General features: G+C 39.0%; 1 protein-coding gene across 1 annotated transcript; it reads right to left on the reverse strand.

Annotated features, from left to right (window-relative positions):
* Nucleotides 1-21,001: 21,001 nt before the first annotated feature.
* On the reverse strand, nt 21,002-25,942 carry LOC149539419 (large ribosomal subunit protein eL6-like). Its single transcript, XM_089800659.1, has 4 exons — nt 25,352-25,942; nt 25,119-25,223; nt 21,353-21,412; nt 21,002-21,260 (listed from the first exon to the last, which is right to left on the reverse strand). The coding sequence occupies exons 1-3, from the start codon at nt 25,495-25,497 to the stop codon at nt 21,385-21,387; spliced, it is 279 nt and encodes a 92-aa protein (XP_089656785.1). The 5' UTR covers nt 25,498-25,942; the 3' UTR covers nt 21,002-21,260; nt 21,353-21,384.
* Nucleotides 25,943-26,285: the final 343 nt, after the last annotated feature.

Consider the following 26,285-nt stretch of genomic DNA (forward strand, 5'->3'; position numbering starts at 1 on the left):
ACAATGCTAGAAATCTCCTTAAATAGACCTCGGAGGGTTAAGGACTAGGAGTACATTCTAGAAAGTGCTAGTAGGCATCCACCGACAAAATAGAAGGTTCTGAAAGCTGCGTTAGAAGTCGGTGCAATTCTAGAAGAATCCAGAAACGGTAGCCGAACTTCCGAGAGGCATAACTTTTGAACCGTAACTCCGATTGACGAACCATTTACATTTTCGGAAAGCTCTCGAAGCGCTCTATAGCCCTATGGACCAGCTAAGCTCGTCCCCCATTTTTCGACCCTTTTCGAGGTCATTTAATGCCCCAAACCTGACTTTGAAGCATTCTTAGGAGGTCTCCAAAACCCGAAAAACTGCAATAACTTTCAAACCGTGGGGCCTTTTGACCTGATTCTTTTTATCGAATGCTCTAAATCTCAATTACATTCATCTAGCCAAGTCACACCTTCTAGGTCACCAAAATGATGGTCAAATTGCATGCTCCTATTTTTTCGAGATTTTCAAATGCACTGATAGTTGAACTATGAGAGTTGGAACCGTTATTTGAGCCAAATGGGTATCCAAAAATGTAAAGACATAAAACAGAAACTAAGTCTAAGTACATTTTTTTGGGTGACGCAGGATTGCCCTTATACCTCTGGATGCTCCTGCATCAGACACCCAGGGTAGATTGAAAAGTGACCCTGTCACTTTATGGATGGTAGAGGAAATCCCAAATGGGAAACCTCAGCTACTAAAATCCAAGTTGAGTCTTCGATCGGTCGTCCTTTCCATTTGACCAAATACTCTTCATACTGCCTGTTTCTGGTACTCCTACCCACACGATGATCTAGAATGTCTTCTATCTCCTCCTTCTTAGAAGCAGGAATTGGACACGGCTCTAAAACCAACTCCTCATCTGCACCATCATCATGATACTCCGTTAAATCTGCAATGTTGAAAATGGGAGAAATGTGAATACCATCTGGCAGCTCCACCTCATATGCATTTCCTGAGTTATGTTTCTTCAAAATTTTGCAGGGGCCAAATTTCTTCATTTTCAGCTTGTTGTAAGTACCAACTGGAAATCTTTCTTTTCGTAAATGCACCATGACAAGATCCCCTACTTGGAATTCCTTATGTCTCCTCCTTGCATCAGCCCTAGCTTTATACTCTTGATTCATCTTGATAATGTGTGCTTGAACCTCCTCATGTAGACGCTTGATGTGTTTAGCAAATTCCTCAGCTTCAGCACTTGTTCTCTCCCCTTGTTCTATCTTCCTCAATTCTGTTGCAGTCCTTGGGCTATTTCCATATACAATTTGAAATGGTGATTTTCCAGTACTCCTATTTACAGAGTTATTATAAGAAAACTCTGCCTGTGGTAGAATCAAATCCCATCCCTTGGGCTTATCTCCAACTAAACATCTCAGCAAATTGCCCAGACTTCTATTTACCACTTCTGTTTGGCCATCAGTCTGTGGGTGATGCGTGGAACTGAATTTCAAGTCTATTCTCAACTTCTTCCACAATGTCCTCTAGAAATACCCCACAAATTTAGTATCTCGGTCAGAAACTATACTCCTTGGAAGACCATGTAGTCTTACCACCTCTTTGAAAAACAAGTCTGCAATATGGACAGCATCATGAGTTTTGTGGCATGGAATGAAATGTGCCATTTTGGAGAACCTATCAACCACCACGAATACTGAGTCATTACCCCTTTGTGTCCTTGGCAATCCAAGAACAAAATCCATACTTATGTCCTCCCAGGGCCTTGATGGAACAGGCAATGGCTAATATAGGCCAGTATTGTGACTAAACCCCTTGGCAACTTGACAAACCTGGCAACTCTGTACAAACTTCTTCACATCCTGTGTAATTTGAGGCCAAAAATAATGTTCTCTAAGAATGGCAATGGTCTTATCCCGACCAAAATGTCCTGCCATCCCTCCACTGTGTTTCTCCTTAATCAGATTTTCCCTCATGGAACTCCTTGGAATGCACAATTGACTACCTTTGAACAACATGCCATCCTGAATCAAATAGTCTAACCACTTGGTTCTATCTACAGCAACAGGTTCTTTACAAGCTTTCCATGCTTCAGCAAAATCAGGATCCTCGGGGTACAAATTCTTGAGTTCATCAAACCCAACTACTTCAACCTGCATTGTTGTAAGCAACAGTTGTCTCCTACTTAATGCATCTGCAACCCTATTAGATTTTCCACTTCTATGCTTCAACACAAATGTATAACTCTGCAAGAATTCTACCCACTTCATATGCCTCTGATTCAATTTACCTTGGCTATTTAGGTACTGTAATGCCTGATGATCAGTATACAAAACAAATTCCTTTGGCAACAAATAATGCCTCCATTTCTTTAAGGCCTGAACTATCGCATAGAACTCTTGATCATAAACAGAATACTTCTTCTTTGCATCATTCAATTTTTCACTAAAATATGCAATAGGCTTACCTTCTTGGCTTAATACAGCCCCAATAGTGCTACCACTAGCATCACAATCCACCTGGAATACTTTTCTAAAATCTGGAAGTGCCAACATAGGTTGTTCAGTCACCTTCTTCTTTAGCAATTCAAAACTTCTCGTGGCTGCTGCAGTCCATTTGAACTCTTTTCTATCCCCTCTTATTGTATCAGTTAGAGGTGCACATATGCCACTGAAATTCTTAATAAACTTTCTGTAAAAACTAACCAGACCATGAAATGATCTTACCTCAGTAGCAGACCTTGGAGTAGGCCATTCCAAGATGGCTTTTACCTTCTTTGGATCCATTTTGAGACCTTCAGGTGATATAACAAATCCCAAATAGACTAACTCCCTTTTTGCAAAGACACACTTCTTTAGATTAATTAACAATTTTTCTTCCCTTAGCCTTTCAAGGACACTACGAATATGCAGTAAATGGTCTTCCAAAGTCTTGCTAAAAATTAAAATATCATCCAAATAGACAATAACAAATTTTCCCAAGAACTTCTTAAGTACCTCATTCATGAGCCGCATGAAGGTGCTTGGGGCGTTTGTCAATCCAAAGGGCATGACTAACCACTCATAAAGACCCTCCTTGGTCTTGAAGGCTGTTTTCCACTCATCTCCTTCTCGAATCCGTATCTGATGATAGCCACTCTTCAAATCTATCTTTGTGAAGTACTCAGCTCCACTCAAGCAGTCCATAAGATCATCCATCCTTGGCAAAGGAAATCGGTACTTGATGGTTATCCTATTTATAGCTCGAGAATCTGTACACATCCTCCACTCTCCATCCTTCTTTGGTGCAAGTACTGCAGGTACTGCACATGGACTCAGGCTCTCTCGAATCAAGCCCTTCCTCAACAGCTCCTGAACCTGTCTATTTAGCTCCTCTGTTTCAGTAGGAGTCATCCTGTGAGCAGCCTTGTTAGGCAAACTAGCTCCTGGAATCAGATCTATCTGATGACTGATTTGCCTTACTGGTGGCAATCCATCTGGAACATTATCAGAGATAATATCTCCAAATTCTCCTAGTAAATCTGAAACTTCAAATGGTATTTCACTACTACCTTCTTTATCTTTTCTAGGAATCAAAGCATAGCACATGCGCTGATGTTTCATGCCATCTAAAAACTTCCTTCCATCAACAAGACAAATCCTAGCACTGCTACATACCTTTTCACCTTCCTTTTTCATGGGCTTCAATTTCTGGTGAACTCCATCCTTTGTCAGAGAGTATGTGTTTGCATGTCCATCATGTATTGCATGTCTATCAAACTGCCATGGTCTACCCAACAATAGATGGCAAACATCCATCGAAATAACATCACAAAGAACTTCATCATGGTAACTCCCAATTTTGAATTTTACTAAACATTGTTCACTTACCAGGACCTTATGATCATCTTTTACCCAAGAAATCCGATAGGGCTGGGGATGTTTCTCCCTCTTGAGCTTCAGCTTAGAGACCATCTCTTCGGATACCAAGTTATCAGTGCTACCACCATCAATGATCACATCACAACATTTATCCTCACACTTGCATCTGGTACGGAACAAGCTCCTCCGTTGTCCTAGTTCATTTTCACCACTTAGTAGGACTCTTTCATTTACCAAGGTCTCTCCTCTTTCTGCATCCTTTGAATGTGATGATTGTGCATCCTCATCCACATGAGCAACCCTAGCTTGGCCCTCAGCTCTCCTATCTGTCCTTCCTTGTCGTTGAGGGCATTCAAAGGCACAATGACCTTCTTCATTGCAATGGAAACAGGTACCACGGAAGCCTCCTCTTCCTTGCCCACGTCCTCTACCTCTTCCTCTTTGATTTCCAAAGTCTTGATCACAGGAACGGTTGAAACCCTCATTCCTCTGGTTCCTGCTAGTACCCTCATCTTCATTTTTCTTTTGAGTTTCATTGCGGCCTCCAGATGATCTACTGCTTCCCCTTCCTCCTTGACCGCGCCCTCTTTGTCTTCCTTCAAACCTTTTACTCAGCTTCTCTTCAACTCGTAGGGCAAACGGGTATGCTTCTTCAACGCTGGTCATTCTTACCAGACTTAGTTCTTCCTGGATGCTAGGTCGTAACCCACTGATATAACGAGCAACCTTCTCCTTATTTGCTTCTGCTTAGTTCTTCCTGGATGCTAGGTCGTAACCCACTGATATAAAGAGCAACCTTCTCCTTATTTGCTTCTGCATGCCCCGCTCTAATCAAGAGTCGGTAAAACTCCTCTGTATATTCTTGGACTGATCTTCCTGCTTGCTTTAACCCATGCATCTTCTTAAACAGATCAAGCTCGTAGTCCACAGGAATGAACTGCTTCTTCAATTTGTCCACCATGCGATCCCATCTTGTGATCTTCTCCTTTCCTCTTCTAAGTCTTTCCAGTTGAATCTCTTGCCACCAGATTTTGGCATGGCCTTTTAGTTTGGCCTTTGCAAACTTAACCCTATCTGGGTCCCTTATATCCTCATATTCAAAGTATTCGTCCAGTTCATTGATCCAATCGATCAACTCATCTGGTTTCAAATTTCCCAAAAATATACCCACTTCAATTGTAGGTCTTTTCCCAAACCTAGAAATGGCCCTAGAAATCCTTTCCTCTACAGGATTCAGAACTTCCCCATCAACTTCCATTACTTCCTCTTCATTGTCATCCTCACTATTATCATCTGCGGCAATATTTGCTCCTCTACGAAGCTCCTCTTGCAATGCTTGTACCTGTCTCTGGAGGGCTCTAACCTCCTCAGGATCAACAGCTCTGGCCCTTCCACCACGCTCTCTCCGTGGAGGCATCTTCTAACTCGAACCCACAACCACATAGTCCTGGTGCAAACTGCCTCACAGTCGGCGCTCTGTCTACACACTCAGGAAAACCCGCTCTGATACCACTTGATGGGGACACAACCCAACAACCAGAATAGACATAATAGAAAGGGGAAATTATATTAACTGAGAAAATAAGCTGGTACAAACAGTGCAGAGAAAATAAACTCAAAACATGCCCTGCGGGCTTACAATAGCATAAATCTGGAGAATATTTCTCCTTTTAGCACCTCCTCTCAAGCTCCAATCCGAATTGCCTTTTACAATGCCAGAAATCTCCTTAAATAGACCCCGAAGGGTTAAGGACTAGGAGTACATTCTAGAAAGTGCTAGTAGGCATCCACCGACAAAATAGAAGGTTCTGGAAGCTGCGTTAGAAGTCGGTGCAGTTCTAGAAGAATCTAGAAACGGTAGCCGAACTTCCGGGAGGCATAACTTTTGAACCGTAACTCCGATTGACGAACCGTTTACATTTTCGGAAAGCTCTCGAAGCGCTCTATAGCCCTATGGACAGGCTTTGCTCTTCCCCCATTTTTTGACCCTTTTCGAGGTCATTTAATGCCCCAAACCTGACTTTGAAGCATTCTTAGGAGGTCTCCAAAACCCAAAAAACTGTAATAACTTTCAAACCGTGGGGCCTTTTGACCTGATTCTTTTTCTGGAATGCTCTAAATCTCAATTACATTCATCTAGCCAAGTCACACCTTCTAGGTCACCAAAATGATGGTCAAATTGCATGCTCCTATTTTTTCGGGATTTTCAAATGCACTGATAGTTGAACTATGAGAGTTGGAACCTTTATTTGAGCCAAATGGGTATCCAAAAATGTAAAGACATAAAATAGAAACTAAGTCTAAGTACATTTTTTTGGGTGACGCAGGATTGCCCTTATACCTCTGGATGCTCCTGCATCACATATGAGTCTAACCTATATGGGAGGATTGGATGATGAAGCCTATTTGACAAGCTTTAGAAAAAGTGGCTAGAAAATTAGTAAAGGGGCATTGCTCGTGGCTAGGGGATCCAAGATAGGAACATTGTAAACATTGAGTGCATTAACAGAGAAATCAGATGTTGTTGTTGCTGCAAAAGAAGAAATTTCAGCAGATTTGTGGCACAAGCGCTTGGGTCATATGAGTGAGACGGGCCTAAAAATCCTCATGGACAAGAATTTGCTGCCAGGTTTGAAATCTTATAACCTTGATCTTTGTGAGGATTGTATTTATGGTAGGCATCAAAGAGTTTCATTTATTAGAGGTGGTCATGCTCATGAAAGCACATTTGTTAGAATTGATACATTTTAACGTATTTGAGCCAATAAACATTAAATCATTAGGTGGTGCCTCATACTTTGTCATCACATTTATAGATGATACACCATGTGGAAAGTAGACTTTGAAAAATTATTATCAACTAAGTGGAGAATTAAGTTTGTCACCAATAACACCTGACCACTAACAATCATTCTCAAAGATGTCAATTGCTAAATTCAACGGAATGTATTGTGGTAGAGAAACTATTGGAGGTGTAGGTCTAATACATTTAAAAAAAAAAACTCCTCTATAAGAGATTCTCTTGTCCACTCATCAGTTGTCAAATTTCCATATTGAATAACAAACCTAGACTTTTGTGTGTTAATGACATGTCCTATTATGGTGCCAAGGAACCACGATCTTTGAAAACTATCTTCATCAAAGAAGAGTTCAACTTTCATCCCATAGTAGTTCATGTTTTATACCTTTAACATTAAGACAATACAAAAAAACATTTCAATTATTTTATTATCATTATTGATGTTGTCAATACCCATAGAGGGAGGTGGGTCAAATTTATCATTATCTCCCCAACCATCCATGGGATGTGGGGGTGAGCCAGAAACAAACAACTTGTCATCGGCTTCTTTTTCTTTGTCTTTCTCTCCCCTAGCCTTGGGAGGTGAGATCGCCAAATCCAAGTGAGGGAATTTCCATATGGAGGAGGAAGCAGGTAACCAAGTGGGAGCATGAGCAGTAGGAGGAGTCCAACCAACAAGAGTAGGAAGAGCGAGGGAGACCATCTGGATCCACACCATATTGGAGAAACAAAGTGGTGTTAGCAACTATTGTTTCCTCCTCCAGGAGAGCGGCAGGGTGCCTGGGACTTCAGAGGGTGTGATCGTCGAGTGAAGGCGCTTTGGCCACACGACAAAGAATGGTCAACTAAGGTAGAGTCTAGAGGCAACCTAACAAATATACATAGGAAATTTCCCCAATGGTTAAGCAGCTCCTAAAGGTGGGTTACCTCAAGAAAAACCTTGTTAGCTTGCACCTGAATTTGCATCATAACATTGTTACAAATAAATGCCTTACTATATATAGATACATTAATATCAAGAGAGTTGTAAGAGAAAATAATTGTGATTCTATCTTTCCAAAGAGTGAACAAGATCTCCATCCTAAAGCATGTCAAAGTTGGGTGTACTTGAAAGAAATTTGAAGTGAATCCCCTAGCAAAATCATATGCCAAGAAAAGGTTCAGGCCTAAAAGGTCTAAAAAAATCGTGGATCTAGGTCCAATACTGTTGAGCCGGTCTACAGAACCAAAAAAATGTGAACAAAAGTTTCTAGTTGTCCACAAAAAGGACACTTGGGGTCTGAAACACCCAGATGCTTGAATTGAGGACCTAAGAGAAAGCCCTGGAAAATAACACACCAAGAAAAGTGTGCTATCTTTGGCTCAGCAATGGTGGTCCAAATATTATTAAAGCAGAATCCCCAAGTCCTTTGGGAAGAATGCAAGTGCTAACGCTATTTGAGAGTGTTAACCATTGGCAAATGGGGCAATAACCATTGGTATCCCATCTTTGGCTTATAATTGAGAAGAGGAGTGCAAGGATACCATTTACAGTCTTTCCACCATGGCTTAACAAGTTGAATGCACATCTTATGAAGCATGTGTGAAGGTATGGCGGACACCAAGACCTCAAGCATATGTCGATCTAGACGGGATAGGCAGAATTGCCATAGTATCTCCTCCCAAGATCTGAGGCTCATAGTAACCCTAGAAAACAAGTCCTTAGGCATTTTGATGCCACACTTATGAAAGTGCAAAGCACTAACACCATGGATTTTAGCAAGCGAAACCCCTTCAACAACAAAAAGGGGAGACCACCACATATTTTGTTGATTCGCGGACAAGTCATCCCTAAAACCATCTCCAATCTAGCGAAGCCAAGGCTTGATAGCTTCCCAGGCTTTTAAGATGCTTTTGATGGAAAAACACTAACACCATGGATTTTATTAAGAAAAACCCCTTCAATAGCAAAAAGGGGGGACCACCAAATATTTTGTTGATTCATGGACAAGTCATCCCTAAAACCATCTCCAACCCAATGAAGCCAAGGCTTGATAGCTACCCAAGCTTTCTAGATGCTATTGATGACAAAAGTGCCCTCGATATGCACAAGCTCATACATAGAAAGAAGGGTTTGAAATCCAATCCCCCTCTAGGCTTCAAGTAAGAAGCTTTAGAAGCTGCCCAACAAGAGGAATAGTAAACATGGGTAGCTACCAAAACTTTGGAACAAGTTTGGAATTTACCAGCCAAGGAGAGCAGCTTGGCAATCCAGTATTGAAGCTTCTTCTCGATCTTAGCAAGTACTACATTCCAAAGGTCCAGAGGAGAAGCTTGAAAAGAAAAAGGAATGCCCAAGAAGCAAAAAATCTCACCATGTTGAATCCATTTCCTGTTGTACTTAGAAACCCAAGGACGCACAGTCAAAAAGGAATGTTAATAGCAAAGGGTTTTGTGCCACTAAATGTCATGTCCCCAATTTTTGGTGACAGTTCAATTTAATTAATTTAATTAATCTAGTTGTCCAAAATAATGAATATTTTAAGGATGACTAATTAATTATTTTAATTAAATGAATAAATATTAAAAGATAACTTTATATTTAATAAAGTGACTTGGATTATAAAAAATATTTAATAAAGTCACTTGAGGGATAAGATCAAAAATGTTCTAGAAGTCTCTGGAGAGGATGGAGAGAAAAGAATAAATAGGCACCCCGGGGCTCCATTCGAATCAGGCAGTTGTTTATCTCTCTTTGTTTTCAGATTGTGATTCAGTCACAGGTGCATTGTAGAACCTAGGGTTTCTGCAATTGTCACAACTGGCCATTGAGAACGAAAACTCTCAATTGGTGCGCAATTTTGAGGATGTGAAATATCATCTGAATTATTGCAGATTGGAGGTGACATTCAGTCATTTCATCAGGACGATAATCTGTGGCCTAAGGCCAGATCACTACATAGCTACAGCTACAGGATAGAATTACCCTTGTTCTTTGATAACCAGGATTGAGGTCAAAAATCCCTCATTTTCTAGCAACAGCATTGAAGGGTATATATTCCTCAATATTACAGCAGGTGGAGGGACGCAAAGACATTTCCCATCATCATCGACGATTTCCATCAAAGGTTGTGGCACCTAGAAGACAAGTCGAAAACGGGATCGATTCAAATTGATTTAGGTGCTGATTTTAAATATAGAAGCTATTTAAAATATATTAAGAACACACAAGATAGCAGGACTGGCAGGCGGGTGAAATATACCTTCGCATAGTGAATTCGAGCAGACCCGGTGATGAGTCAGCGGAATTAGTCTTTACCAGCCGGTGAATGATATTGTTCCCTTTCCAACCACTTTATCCTTGCCATTTCAGATGGACGCAGGTCGAATCATCTTTGAGTCCTTGTCGTCATTGCCATCGGGAGGACGCAGATCATAACAGAATAAGCACTGTTCGAAGATTTCGTATTTCACAAAATCAGGGGCTCCATCAATCTATACTGGAAAGGGGCGAATAGTAAATAATTATCTCAATCAGGACCAAGGTTGAATATCCCTCAATCCACATGGCAGTTTTAATCATCAGTTTGTATTGGATGTGAAGGCGCTTCATCTTTGGAGTCAGACGGAAGAGCCGGCTGAATCAGCATTACAGAAGGCGGAGATTACAGTTAAAGGAGCATCTAGGAAAGGTCAAACAAACCAGTTTGGACTAAGGACAACTCACTGATTTGGATACCATTTTGAGGAGTTTCACAAGGCATCAATTCGTTTGCTGGTCTGTAATTTGAACCAGGACTGGGAGACATTGGATGATTTAACATACCATATTAAAGACCTGCATTTACTCTACTAGAAATGCATTCACTGTTATTGGAGCTGCATGGGTTTTGATAGCGGCAATACATTCTGAATATTGGTTGCGATCTGCTATTAGGTAATGGTGAGGAATTTTTGAACAAGCTGCAAATGTGTGCCCAGAGACAATTTATTAACCCTTCACTCCCAATTGAAGATCCAACAGTGATTCCTCTCTTTGCCAGCCGTGTGGGCAAGTCAATAGGAGCAGTGTGGGCATTTTTAATTACATCGCCAGTTTCCAGCTTGTGAAATGCCCACGAACATTACAGGTGCCTAGTTAGGTATTTGTTTTCAAGCTATAATTGTTATGATTGTAGAACCTATAAATGCAATTTATGGATTGATTTTGGCAATCTCAGTTTGTTTCATTTGCATGTTATCTGTTTAAGTAATTATATTCTAAAAATCAAAAGCATTCATCCGATACCATTCTAGAGAGTGAGTCAGCAGGATGATTACTGTGGTATCGAAGGTTGTTGGCTAACTGTTTGCCAAAATATCGAACCCTTGAAGTTTTAAGATTTTTGGTGCTTAAAGAGTCAATAATCCGTTGGGGTTATTTCAGTGGTATCAGAGCGATTTTCTTGCCATCCTGTGGGGTGAGAACCGACTTACATGAGTAATCAGCACTCGACTTCAACCAAGATGTACAGGTACAACACAAAGTCTCCAAGGACACAATCTTGGACAAGTAATAGACACAGTATTCAGAGTCAGAATTGTGGAAAGGAGGACTATTCAGACATTCAGGATGAGCTCAGAAAAATCAGACATAACATGTCTGAACTGTTGGTTAAGCACCACAGTATGATTGACAGGCTGTCTGTCCCAGCTAAGGTGAATAAATCAACTGGATTTCATTTTGGCAAATCTTCTCACAAAGCGTTGACTGATACAATGAGAGATGTTACTAGGAACCTTAATGAGGAGTTCGAGAAACAAGTGTGCAACCGGTCAGAGGTTTCAGTTCGGTCACAGGAAGAAGTGATGAAGGATATTACGCTGATGGATAGTAACTGTCAACTTGATACTTCAATTGAGACAGTTGTATACAGGTTTCCCAAGGGTGATGTCTCAGATACTAAAGGTGGTTTGGTTCCGACAGTCAATGATTACAGTAAAGTAAGTTCAGATGATGATGAAGATGTCATTGTGCATGATGATGATATACCTGGTGGAAATGAGCAGACATCGAGCATTTATGATTTTGTTGATAGAGAATACCAGGCTCAGTTAGATGCTTCGTCACATAAGGATGAAACTGGTAATACTTCACAAGATTTGTCCAGCCAGCTGAAGGTAAGCAAAGATAGTATTGTGGCTTCTTTATCTCATCATGACAGGATGCGAGAGATGTTAGAAGAGCACATCTAGATGATTCAGTTACAAGGAAGACATAAGGGAGTTCAAGCAAAATCTTCTTGCTTTGATTTACAGGCAATTAGTGAAGGAATGGAAACAATGAAGTTGAGTTATCTACATCTTCTATCAGATTGGGACCATCTTCTTAGACTTGTCAGAGACTACTCAGATGCCTTGAGAAGGAAGGAGGAAATTGACAAGGTTTCTCGCGAGCTTGAGGACACTCGAGCAACTTTGGCTTTACAGGACGGGGAGAGACATGGGAATGAGCATGGCATGGAGCTAAGCTTAGTTTCATCTGGCACGTCTGACACTCAGCTTTCTACATTTGATGGGTCATATGTGGTTGCTGATAATGTTGCGCATTCATCTAGCATTCACATCCAGGATACAAGGACAAGGTCAGACAGGTTCGTAGAGCCAGTTGGTCACATTACTCAGGTAAGGAGTTTGCTTGAGTTACCAGCTGCCCCTTGTTCACAGATATGGACTCGAGAGTGTTTTAGCAGCATTTGGGATTTAGTTGACGGGAGAGAACTTTATGGTAGCCATGATTATTTGGATGCTATCATGGATTTGATCAGCAGAGTATACGGTGTTGTTTTTCCTTGTGCCAGCAGAACATCCGATGTTGGAATTAGTTTTTATACACCGATGTTAGGTTTGGTTTATATATGTAGATGACCGTTCTTGCTGAAGGGTGTTGAAGATTTTTCATGTTTGGAAGCATGTACAGATGAGTCCCAGGATCGTTTTGGCCATGATGACATCCGGGAGAATGAAGTGAACAGTTTTGAAGATTCAGCTTCCTTGACAGTTTCTTTAGGTACAAAAGAGCTTAACAGCAGTTCTATAGATTTTGACACTCCGGATGAGGATATGAGTTTTGGAGAGGATTCGCAAGATATGGATGACAATATTCTAGAAACCAATAACCTTGAAGATACTCCTTTAGACAATGTGACAGAGAAGTTTTGTGAAAGACAGTTTAGCCAGAGCCATCATGTGATTAGCCAGTTGAAAGTTAGTGAGCGAGACATTGCTATCGCTTGTGAGCATTTTGATACTGCTCGTCAGTTGTTGGTTGTTACTGGTTGGGGTTCTTCTACGACAGATGAGTCCAGCAGTGGTTACTTTTCTCTGGCAGAGATTCATGCCTTGCGTGAAGCTGTTCGAATTTTGAAGCAAGATTATTTACGATTGGTAGCCGACCGTGATCACTTGGTTGAGTGGGGTAGTATAGCTTATGAGGCACTCTTGGATCATGAAGAAGAGGTGAGCGAGCTTTCCCAGGAGCTCATAGCGACTACTGAGGTTTTAGAGGACACACAGCGAGATCTACAAAAGTCGCAACTTCAGTTAAAGAAGGTGACCGTGGAGTTGGAGGATTTGCAGTTAAAACCAGCCCCAGACCCAGTTCATTTGACTATTGAGGTGGACGATGGTAAGTACACTTCCACAGTTACTACTAAGCAGCATATTGTTGAGGCTAACACACATGTCCAGGATTTGGAAGTCGCTAGTCTTAATGAGTTTGTGACACCTATAGAGTCAAGTCTCCAGATTGATTCTTCTCAGGAAGTTGATAGTGTGGTACAGTTGAGTAGGCCACCCTTACAGGAGGACCAGTTGTGGTGTAAAGGGGAGTATGTTAATGTTTCCTCATATAATTTTTACTGCACTGAACCGTTCATGGAGTATTTGCTGGATAGTGCATGTGTTCATTTGGACTCGCATAAAGTGACAGAAGGTGTTCTCATCCATGATACTAGTGTTATTTGCAGATTGGTTGAGAAGATTATAGGGGTCCTTTCTACTATGCTACCTCACAGGGATCTCGAGGAGGGGTTTGTTGAGCAGAGTGCACAGGGACCTATCCGACGTACAGCCACTCAGAGTCAGAGATTGGAGCCATATGTTGATTCCCAGTTCAGCGATGGAGAGCCAGTAGCAGAATTTGGAGGATCTTACCAGCATTATACGGTAGGGTACGCTCATCACTTTTCTTTTGATACGGAGATAGAAGATTTTATTTCATGCAAATGTAGACTGGCTCCAGTTTCTTACCATCCATTAGGGGATAGATTGGCACCATCTTTTGAAAATAAAATTGGTAGTAGCAAGTTACTCAGCCTGCAGCATCGACACACTCAGAGTAGTTTTACAGAGATTGGATTTGATGGCAGTGATTTAGGTACCTCTGGCTGTTGTCATATCTACAGTTCAGTTGGGTGCAGGTGTCATTTTGACAGGGGCTTGAGTTTTGATAGAATTGATGTTTCAGTAGCTTGAGTTTCGCAGAATGGTTTCTTCTACTAACATCTATAGTTGGTTTTCAGATGATTTCATCAGAGTTGTCAGTTGTTTGGATTTTGAGTACAGTTTCTTAGATACTGGTATTGATGATTTCTCCACGGGAGTATGATGAGGATTGGGATGACATACAGATTTACATTTGGGACCCAGGCATACTGATTGGTTTATGGTTCAGCCATTGCTTGGGGACAAGCAATTTCAAGAAGGGCGGACTGTCATGTCCCCAATTTTTGGTGACAGTTCAATTTAATTAATTTAATTAATCTGGTTGTCCAAAATAATGAATATTTTAAGGATGACTAATTAATTATTTTAATTAAATGAATAAATATTAAAAGATAACTTTATATTTAATAAAGCGACTTGGATTATAAAAAATATTTAATAAAGTCACTTGAGGGATAAGATCAAAAATGTTCTAGAAGTCTCTGGAGAGGATGGAGAGAAAAGAATAAATAGGCACCCCGGGGCTCCATTTGAATCAGGCAGTTGTTTATCTCTCTTTGTTTTCAGATTGTGATTCAGTCACAGGTGCATTGTAGAACCTAGGGTTTCTGCAATTGTCACAACTGGCCATTGAGAACGAAAACTCTCAATTGGTGCGCAATTTTGAGGATGTGAAATATCATCTAAATTATTGCAGATTGGAGGTGACATTCAGTCATTTCATCAGGACGATAATCTGTGGCCTAAGGCCAGATCACTACATAGCTACAGCTACAGGATAGAATTACCCTTGTTCTTTGATAACCAGGATTGAGGTCAAAAATCCCTCATTTTCTAGCAATAGCATTGAAGGGTATATATTCCTCAATATTATAGTAGGTGGAGGGACGCAAAGACATTTCCCATCATCATCAACGATTTCCATCAAAGGTTGTGGCACCTAGAAGACAAGTCGAAAACGGGATCGATTCAAATTGATTTAGGTGCTGATTTTAAATATAGAAGCTGTTTAAAATATATTAAGAACACACAAGATAGCAGGACTGGCAGGCGGGTGAAATATACCTTCGCATAGTGAATTCGAGCAGACCCGGTGATGAGTCAGCGGCATTAGTCTTTACCAGCCAGTGAATGATATTGTTCCCTTTCCGACCACTTTATCCTTGCCATTTCAGACGGATGCAGGTCGGATCATCTTTGAGGCCTTGTCGTCATTGCCATTGGGAGGACGCAGATCATAACAGAATAAGCACTGTTCGAAGATTTTGTATTTCACAAAATTAGGGGCTCCGTCAATCTATACTGGAAAGGGGCGAACAGTAAATAATTATCTCAATTAGGACCAAGGTTGAATATCCCTCAATCTACACGGCAGTTTTAATCATCAGTTTGTATTGGATGTGAAGGCGCTTCATCTTTGGAGTCAGACGGAAGAGCCGGCTGAATCAGCATTACAGAAGGCGGAGATTACAGTTAAAGGAGCATCTAGGAAAGGTCAAACAAACCAGTTTGGACTAAGGACAACTCACTGATTTGGATACCATTTTGAGGAGTTTCACAAGGCATCAATTCGTTTGCTGGTCTGTAATTTGAACCAGGACTGGGAGACATTGGATGATTTAACATACCATATTAAAGACCTGCATTTACTCTACTAGAAATGCATTCACTGTTATTGGAGCTGCATGGGTTTTGATAGCAGCAATACATTCTGAATATTGGTTGTGATCTGCTATTAGGTAATGGTGAGGAATTTTTGAACAAGCTGCAAATGTGTGCCCAGAGACAATTTATTAACCCTTCACTCCCAATTGAAGATCCAACAGTGATTCCTCTCTTTGCCAGTCGTGTGGGCAAGTCAATAGGAGCAGTGTGGGCATTTTTAATTACATAGCCAGTTTCCAGCTTGTGAAATGCCCACGAACATTACAGGTGCCTAGTTAGGTATTTGTTTTTAAGCTATAATTGTTATGATTGCAGAACCTATAAATGCAATTTATGGATTGATTTTGGCAATCTCAGTTTGTTTCATTTGCATGTTATCTGTTTAAGTAATTATATTCTAAAAATCAAAAGCATTCATCCGATACCATTCTAGAGAGTGAGTCAGCAGGATGATTACTGTGGTATCGAAGGTTGTTGGCTAACTGTTTGCCAAAATATCGAACCCTTGAAGTTTTAAGATTTTTGGTGCTTAAAGAGTCAATAATCCGTTGGGGTTATTTCACTAAATGGCCAAATCAGAGGCAAGACACGAAGTGTCCAAACACTGAAGAGCATTAGAGATATCATCTTCCTCCTCGAGGAGAGTGAGAAAGGAATCATCTGCCAACTGCCCATTCACAAGCTGGAAAGGTGAAAGGTGAATCAGGCAAGGAAATTCCACAAACAAGACATGAGGAAACATCATTAGCCAGCAAGTAACCAAAACCTTTAGCAGCAAGCACATAAAGAGTAGGGGCCAAAGGATGCCCTTGATGGATAGACCTATGTAAGGTAAAGGCATCAGATTGATGCTCATTGATGGTAATACAAGTTAAGGCATCTTCAAAGAGCATTTCCACAAAGTGAATGAACATAGGACTAAATCCTAGTGTTTAAAGCATTGTCGGAATGAAAGGCCACTCAATGCAGTCGTAGGCTTTAGCAAAATCAATCTTGAGAAAGATGACTTGTTGCTTAGTTCTGGGCCATTCCATTACTTCCCAAACCACAATGATATTGTGAAGAATGGACCTAGATTTGATAAATCCTGTTTGCTCTAGTCGAACAATCAGAGGCAGAATGTGACAGATTTTAAGAGCAAGGGCCTTAGCAATGATCTTTTAGGAGACATTGAGCTAGGTAACTGGTCTCCAATTGCAAATATCTTCAAGATCACTTGTTTTAGGAATGAACATAATATTTCCTTTGTTAATAATATTTCCCAAAGATTTTGAATGGAAATCGTCTAAGCAAACCATGTGAAGGTCAGGACAAATATGTTTCCAAAGGGCTTTGTAAAATTCACATAAAAAGCCATCACACTTAAGGGCCTTGTTATCCGCCATGGAAAGGACGACTTCCTTGAGGTTGTTGAGGGTGAGCATCTACTCACAAAAGCCCTGGTGCTCAGATGAAAGCCTATGTGGAGTAGTAGCAATGCACTCCATGAGATCATGCTCTCTGGACTCAGAGTTTCCCTGGGAGGCAAAGACCTACTCATAATGTTGAACAAAATCTTGAAGAATGTTAGGAAGCTTAGAGAGCACTACTTGGCCTTCTTTGAATTTTTGATCCCCACGGTGGTATGATGAGCTTGGAAGAACTCCTTAGAAGCATGGTCGCCAACTTTGAGCCAATGGAGTCAAGCCTTGAGTTGCTCCCCTCTGGCAGCATAGTTGTCAACAATTTTCTTTTGGTGATGAAGGTTAGCCAGGTGGACTTGGAGTTCATCATGAAAAGGATTCAAGGCTAGTGACGTGGAAGCATCACAAATAGCCCTAGTATTAGCTTCATAGGAATGTCGACAATACATATCAAGTTGTGTACCATAAATACGAAGAAATCTTGCAATATAGTTGATTGCATCATTCCACCATTGAATCCAACCATAGTGGTCGTGGGGTCGAGGCTCTAAGTTCCAAATATACAAAATATGTGTCACAGTGGGCTCATGCTTGAGGAATGATGTGTTGAGAAAAATTTGTGTTTTACAAGGACATCGTTGAGTTGTCTTCCATTCAATAGTAAAAATAATGGGATAGTGGTCTGACAGAATCACATCAATCAAAGGAGTGATAGGTAATTCTCTTTCTTCTGAGAAAGAAAAAAAGGACTGGGCAGTTAACATGGCACGATCAAGCCCCTTAAAATTTTGTCAAAACCAGCTCGAAAATTAGACCAAGTGTACCACACCCCATCAGGACAATGGCAGTTGGCATTGGGATCAAAAAGACCCAATTTATTGCGCATATAGTGTCAAGCTTCTCTCTCTCACATTGTCCATATGAAAGGAAGAAGCCCCTCTTTATTAGATGCCAACTCAACCATATTAAAGTCCCCATGGAGAGCCTAGGTGGCAAGAGGGAGGCAATCTGTCATCTAATGCCATAGGTGGGATCTTTCCAAAGCATCATTGGAAGCGTAAACATTAACTATGCCAAAAGAATGATTATTGAAAGACAACAACATCTAAATAATTCTCTAGATGGGGTCAGAGCCATAAGAAATAATAGAGGAAAGTAAATGACGAGAAATGAGAGTGACAACTCCACCTCTACCAGCTTCATGCTGAGAAGATGTCGCCGCACCGTCTAGCTAAATGACCTAGCATGCAACAAAGAGCAAAAAACAAGAAACCATAACTTCTTGGAGGCATAAAATATCAAGGTTACATATTCTATAACAAGCATCATGGACATGATATTTTTTGCAGAGGTCTGTTAGACCTCTAAATCTAACATTCCATGACAAAAAATTCATGTAAAATGAACTTGCATGTCATCCTTGTCCTCGAGAGAGGAGAAATTGTTATATAACAACACTGAGCCAGTTCTAAAGCTGGGAGGAGAATCGCCTTTAGAGATAACCCTCCACTTCTCCACAATGTTATCTAAAAATTCGGCATGTCCAGAGGGGCTAGGAGATTGCCTTAAAGGTTGAGACAAAATCATTGATGTTGCTCGTGGACTGCAAACCAAAGGCAGTCGTGAATCACTCTTAGCAACCACAATCCCCTACTAGTCAAGGTTTGAAGTGTTCGATGGAGGGAACGAAAGCTCCACTAGCGGAGTAGAGGAAGGTGTGGTAGTTGAGGCTATCAATGTCACAATCGTAAACAAAGAGGGTGGTTTAGGTGTTGAAACATTTTTACCTTTATAGACCACTGAAGTCCATTCCTCTTTTTTTGTTGCCTCGAATGGGTTAGCAAGAGCATCCTTATTCGAGGGTATCACATGAGGAACTGCAAGAGGGCAATCCTTGATCTTATGATCAACAGACTGGCACCGATAACAAGTATTGGGGAGATTCAAATACAACACCTTCTGGGTGAAAGTAGTTGCACTAACTTGAATATCCATGGTTTCCTTGAGGTCCCTGGAAAGGTAAACTTCCACACACACCCATTTCTAAGGATGAGCATTAAAGAAATACTCCGGCTCCATGCAAACTACCTTACCAAGGGTTTGAGCAATAGCTTGGATAAACGACCAACAAGGTAAGGGAAGCCCTGGGAATTTGACCCAAACAGGAACTTTCAATTTTTTATCATCTGAAACATAGAAGTCTTGAAACGAATGCTAGAAAACTAGCAGGGAAGCCATAACTATCCACAACCTGTGATTAAACACGACATCTGCCTGGGAAGGGTTGGCAAAACGAGGAAGAAAAAGACTTTAGTGAGGCTTTGAACGACATCAAGTCGAACCCTATGAGGAGTCCAAATTCTGGCAACCCAATCTTTAAGCATGCTTTCTGGGGGAGATCTTCCCACAAAATAACCAATCAAAGTTTGGCTAGGCAATTTTTGCTGACTCATCAAACCAGACTGCTGTTTTTTGAGGCAAAAATTGACAAAATTGGCCCCAAAAATCGTCAAGTTGTTAAAAAATCATAAAAAATTACCAATTTTTTCACGTATGTGATGGATTTATTGTTCACGTTCCTTGTTTACGTATGTTAGGCTTTAGCTTCTATTTGATGATGGTATAGTGTGTTTGTTATATTCAATAAAGGATGCATAAAATAAGTTTTAAATCGTTAAAATCTTTCAATTTCAAAGATTTTTTCACCTTGCCGATTTTTAGCCAATTCATAGGCGATTCACGATTCGGGTAGACCTTGCCAATTCCAATTTTTGGTTCTTTGACTTATAATGATGGAAATCTAGAAAATCTGAATAGAAGAACAATTGTTACTGGCTCACCGTTCTTCACTGGAAGTAATTCCCACGCTGCGAAAGTTTTTAACTTTTATTAAATTTCCAATCGGATATATTTTAGTTAGAAATTGCATGGTCAGCCTGTGAGAGAAATGGCTCATTTGTGGAGGAGTATGGTTACAATAAAAGTAACAATAGCACAAGCAGAACTGTCGTCCAAAAACTGGAAATGGATGACCATTAAACTCGATGGAAAGATTTAAAAACCGGAGAATACGTTGGGGCAAGGTTCCTGTGGGATTGTCTATCACGATTCTTTTTATGGTTTATATAGCAGTAAAAGACTTTAATGAAACAGAATTATTTTTGAAACCTACAGGAGAAGATATTTTTGACTCCGATTTGAATTGGAGAAGACTTATTCGGAGTGTGTTGGAACAAGGTCTGGAATTGTAAAGATCTTCTCAAGGCCTACTTGCCCATGATCAATAAATCTGAATGAAAAGTGGGGGATATCTCTGTGCAACTCTTCTTGCATTACTGATTGGACTTCAAGTGGGAGACTGTAACAGTTCTGTTTTATAACAGCTCTGCATGACTGTGAAGCCCAATCATTTCTCTGAGGTTGTAACCGACAGATTCCAAAACTGTTCATCTTCATGATGCCAAATATTGAATTTACAATGCATGAAATATGCGACTGTTGTTTTAGCTGCTGGATATAATTTTGAACACTGAGATTAATAATGATTTGCCCCTGCTTCTAGAGTGGATGTAGTCCAGGTTGGACGAACCAATATTAAATCTTTTTCTGTATTTTTCATCTGTATATGTGGTTTTTATTTTAGTTTTATTTCTGCAATTTTAAAGTTCAACAAACATTTTATATATTTCATTATTCTGAGATTTCAGAGAAAAGACAATAAATTCAAAGATTAATTAATAAACCAACATAGGGTATACTAGAGTTTAAATTTTCTTTCTTTTACAATGCATTTTATGTTTTCGTTCTACAAAGCCCATGAATTGTTAGGAATGAGATATGCACACTGAAGTAGCCAACATTTTTTATTGGCAAATAGTAGTTTTTAAGAACAAACAAATATCCCAACTATCAAATATAGACATTATATTGAAACTTTTCATGTTACAAAATACGTTATGATCACAGAAAAATGCATTGTAGAGGAACAAAAATCTCTAGCATCCTGCATGCTCAGTGCTGTCACAATAAATTAATGACCATCATTGTTTCTGCGGATTGACTGGGTGCATTTGTTGTAAACTGTAAGAAAATCGACAGAAAATACTTTTGAAGATATTCAAGTTGCTTCTAAATAAGTAAAAACATACTATATTATATCCACAGGAGATTACCAACATAAAAGAGAGTCAAGAAGCTTGTGCAGCTACCAATCAAAGAGAGTATACCGGGACCTACAATAACCGATTAAAAAAGGGATTAGAAGAATATTTCTTGAATTGAAGTTTATTAATATGGTAAAACCCACTATTTATCCTTACTGCAAAATATGGTAATAGCACATTTTGTATGATGCATAGGATTGATTACATAAGGTTCCATTCAACTACAAGGTAAGTGGCTACATATAGTTTTTCATTTCAACTAAAATAGCAAAAAGATAAGCTTTAATTTTGCCTTCATGACTGCCAAGCACATGGGCTTGCCTTCCTCTAGTGTATGTGTGTAAATCCTCTAAACGCTAATGGTAGCTACAATGATTTTTATTTATTGCCTGGATCAATTTTTATCATATAATTTTGACATGTTTATTTCCTGTTTTATGCCCAATTACAATAAGATTACAATATTTTTCTAATAATGATCATATTGCAGTTTGATAGGCCAACACTGGGACAAATAATATGAAAGAATTAATAATTTATGAAGGAATTTGGCTGGTCTATACGTGTCAATCCAAGAGTGTAACCTTGCAAAAGGTGTCCGAGCAGTATGCCATCAAGGGGTGATAGTTGTGAGATGAGGGATTATGAATGCAGCTACAACACGCAAATCAAATCTATGAAAAAATAAATAAATCCTACCAACAGGAAATGTCACTTCCTGGTGACAGGAACATCAGAAATAGAAATAACTCAACAAAAGACTGCAACTCATAACAATTAATTAATTTATGATATAATTCATATGAAATATTATTATACAATCAAACATGGATATGGAACGTATAAACTAATATAATATGATTAAATATATACCATACAATGCTAAACTGATCAAAATACAAATAAAAACAAACTCAAATGCACTCTATACGTAAATGAAAAGGAATCACCGGGTGACTTTGGAGTGGGCCCTGCCTCCTCAGCTGCCTGGTGATGAAACAAAGTAATAGTCTTAAACCTTTGTAATCATGCAGATATAGAATTTATATTTCAAAATGATAATGATCTATTACAATGCCGTGCGTTCTGTAAAAATCGTACACCTCCCACATTATATCGCTTGCCGCTTATATATACACAACATTAACACCATTTCTTTGATATGTTCAAAGAATTACATAACAAGCTTCTAATAGAAAAACTCTACATGCAAAGAATAGGCCATTTTCTGTTATTGATCCAACAGAATGCTATTATCTTCATATTCACTGAGTCACGATTTTGAAGCAATTTGGAAAAGTCTGATTATTAGGTTTTATTTCCACATGAGGCTTGGAAATACCTCTTAACAATACGATTTCCTCTCCTTAGTGACAGTAACAACTTATGCTTGATTGGGTTCTTTGCTGTCCACATGTATGAGATCCTTCAGCACAAGTTTTTTTCAGTTTTAATAATACAAGTGGGAAATCTATTATTCTTGGCTGGTAATATAGTATGCTTACTCCTTGTGGGCTTATTATGGTGAAAATAGAAGATTTTCAGTTTCTCTCAAAACAAATAGGTCCCTGTCCATTGGATGGTGTTATCTTTGAACTCTTTCTCTTATGCCATTGTGGAAGCTGGATAATATTTTAATATGATGACATGAATATGTTTTAGGCCAGCATCGTCCACAATAGTTTCTATATCAAATGTGATAGGAAGAGTCATAACACATGATCAATATGTTAGATAAATACTATTTCATCTATATATTCACATATTCTATCTAATAACTAGATTAAATATTAGATCATATGCAACATAGAAGGAGAAAATGGAATTCAAAATAGGGATTGAAATGACTGTGAAGGCTTATACAAAGGCTAAAATATGGTATAATTTGGGACATAAAATGCTCTCATCACAGTTCATGAAATTCCTTTGACTAGCTAAAAATGTCTGACATTTCAAGTTGGGTGCACATTTGGTTTTGCCTTTGTTTGTAATATCAAAATTCCATCATTGTTAAAGAAGGGTTGTCCCAAGAAAATTTGGAATAAATCCCTTGGGCATATTTTTTAAACATACAATTGAAAATATAGATAGATCATAGGAATCAACAAAATTAAATAGAAATTAGTAAAGGACCAATAATAACAGATTCCAGAGGTTCAATATAAACATGGTTACAGATTCCAGAGATCCAATGGTGTTCTGTAGGATAGAACAAGTAAATTGGGCAAATTTTAAAATCCTATCCTTGAATCTCCGACACCTTCCTTTGGTGGTGAATCTTTTGTAACCTCTCTAGCACGTGTCCTGCTTGTCTAGGAGGCAATGACAGGCAGATTAGCGATATCTATGATCTTTAAATAACTAAATTAACAGATTCTCTCCAGCGACCCTCAAAGTCTAGTTTGATTTTGTACAATGTCTGGTCCTTGTCAAATTCTGTCCAAATTCTCTTGCAGAGCTACAAATTTGCTGCAAATTCTGTGAGAGGAACCTGGGCAGAATTTGTAGCGAATTTTGAAGAAGTTGCTGCCCAGTGGCCAAACCTGGACTGAATTTGATCTCAAAAAAATTTTGACTTTTTTTAAGTGATTTTTTTCGCCTACTTTTGTTTATTTGATCCTCCCAACCCTGAAGTGACCACTTAAAAAACCAAAAAAGATGGTTTTTATGTTATTTAATGAAAACTTGCTTATAGAGAAAATCCAAATTGATAATAAGTGACATCCAAATTGATGATTATAGAGGAATGTCTTTAATAAAGATATGATATCTTTGAATCCAAGGCTTAAAATTTGAATGTCAACTTTTAATCTAGCATATATAGAAATCCTCTTAACAATACAAAATTAAAATTTAGATAATTGCACTTATCATTTGACAATCATCTTTATTCTCACCTGTCCCCTTGATATGGAAATATGTTCCATGCATGTGACCAAGCAAGTGTATCCTGTTGTATGTATGGCTAAATGCTGCAATTAATATCCTGTTGAATTGAAACATAGATATGGTGGTTTATTTTGCCATGTTGCTTTACTATTAGCATAGTGATGTATGATCTTATTTGTTGTTGCATATATATACACACACACATATATATTTTTTAAAAACATATGTTTTTGTACGGATGAACCCAAAACGAATCCAAACCCAACCCCAAAAAAATTAGGATGAATTTTGAACCTGCATCTGTACCAGAATCCAACTCGGCAACTTAGTTAAATAATAAGAAAAACAGTCACAAATTTTAAAGGATAGTTGAGATAACCAAGACGTCAACCGGAGCCATCATGCAACAATATAGAAACTGATAAAAAGGATAAAAGCTACAACTACAAGATTTTCAAGGGAACTCAATGTGGACAAGATGTTGGCACCCAAGAAAAAATGACCAGGACACACTAGGTTGCGGGAGTCAATACAAGCTAAGTGTGACACCAAGCAGCGGGAAGTGAATAGTTCTTTTCAATTTTGGTAAAGCATTTTAACTGTTCTAGGCTCTTTTGCCAATAATATGTTGTCTTCTAAGTTGTAACTCAATAAATCAGTACGTTGGTCACTGAAGATAACTGTAATTTCAGAATTTCAAAGTGTTATTGAACATTTGTGACCCTGCATACTGTTGTTGTAGAAAATTTTAAGCAATAAAAGTTTCGGATTGTACCTTCTCAACCCTATTTTCAATGCAACAAATGGATTGATGAATGTTTAATGTCTTTTACCAGCTACTAATGAACCTAGCGGGTGAAGAATCATATAAGAGCATATTAAATACCTGTTAAGAAGAAGACTATGTTCAAGTTGTTTAAGAACAACCACATGTGTTCCTCTGAAGTGGCTTGTCAAAATGATCAAAATTGTTCTAGGAGTAATGGTAGTCCTGAAAAACACATTAAATCCTGAATCAGAGCCTAAAATAATCTTTAGAAACCTCAAACTCTATAACCCAAAACATTTAAATAACGAAAAAAGGGAAAAAAACTAGAACAGTGTTTTTGTAATCGTTACCTTGGCTTTGGGGGATTGTGTTTCCTCTTGTTAATGAGAGGCTTCAGCACATCCTTTGTTGGGTAAAAAATCTTATTCTCGACGACTGCAAGCTCTGTTGTGGGCTTAGTGTTTGGAAGAAATGAAGCACCATTGTGCTTCCCCATCTCAGAAGCCTATCTTGAAAGCGGTCTACACTCATTATCAACTCATTATTTCTTGGCGCTTTTGGTCATGGCATCAACATCAGCCCTGCTATGGTCATCCATGAGGAGAAGCTGGCCTTTATAGCCTGTATGTGTGAATATGCGGCCTTTGCTAACACAGACACTTCAACATGGTCATTATTTACGGATTCATCCCAGAATGAGCATTGGATTGTTCATCCGAAAATCAGCCGGCAAGGCGACCTGTTGCCTTCTATCTAGAGGGATTTGCTTATTAGATATCCTCAAATTTGAGGTGTTAAGCAACCAGACCCTCTACGAACGAAGGATTTGAAAGAAAATGCGACTAATCTATATGAGAATGCAAATTAATCTAGAATGGAGTATGCATGTTTAATCTAAGAACATGTAAAAGAAAGCTATGCTAAAATGTATGCATATTATGCTAAATGAGATTAAACTAGAAAATGAATATCTTATGAAAGTAAGGAGCTCAAATGAATGCACAATCCAGCAGCAATTCGATGCAAATTCTCATTCAACCTCTTCTAAAATGAAGAGATGAGGGTCTCTTAAATAGACTTTCTTGGAATCCATCAATGATTGAGATCAAATTCAATCAACGATCAGAATTAAAGTTCAAGTTCAGTCATAAAGGGAGATTCCCAAATTAAAAGGAGTTAACAGATTTAATTTGAGTAAAATAAGGAGTTAACTGATTTAATTTGAGTAGAAAAAGAAGTTAACTGATTTAACTCATTTTCGATCAATAATGAACTGAAATTTTC

The sequence above is a fragment of the Cupressus sempervirens genome, chromosome 9 (genome assembly GCF_028749045.1).
Source record: "Cupressus sempervirens isolate cs-2001-9-10 chromosome 9, ASM2874904v1, whole genome shotgun sequence".
Classification (NCBI taxonomy): domain Eukaryota; kingdom Viridiplantae; phylum Streptophyta; class Pinopsida; order Cupressales; family Cupressaceae; genus Cupressus; species Cupressus sempervirens.

Coding starts and splice junctions, on each gene's coding strand:
- LOC149539419 (XM_089800659.1), bottom strand. CDS start 25,497: ATGGGGAAGCACAATGGTGCTTCATTTCTTCCAAACACTAAGCCCACA. Junction 25,224..25,351: donor CACAATCCCCCAAAGCCAAG/GTAACGATTACA, acceptor TGTGTTTTTCAG/GACTACCATTACTCCTAGAA. Junction 21,413..25,118: donor CATAGTCTTCTTCTTAACAG/GTATTTAATATG, acceptor CGGTTATTGTAG/GTCCCGGTATACTCTCTTTG.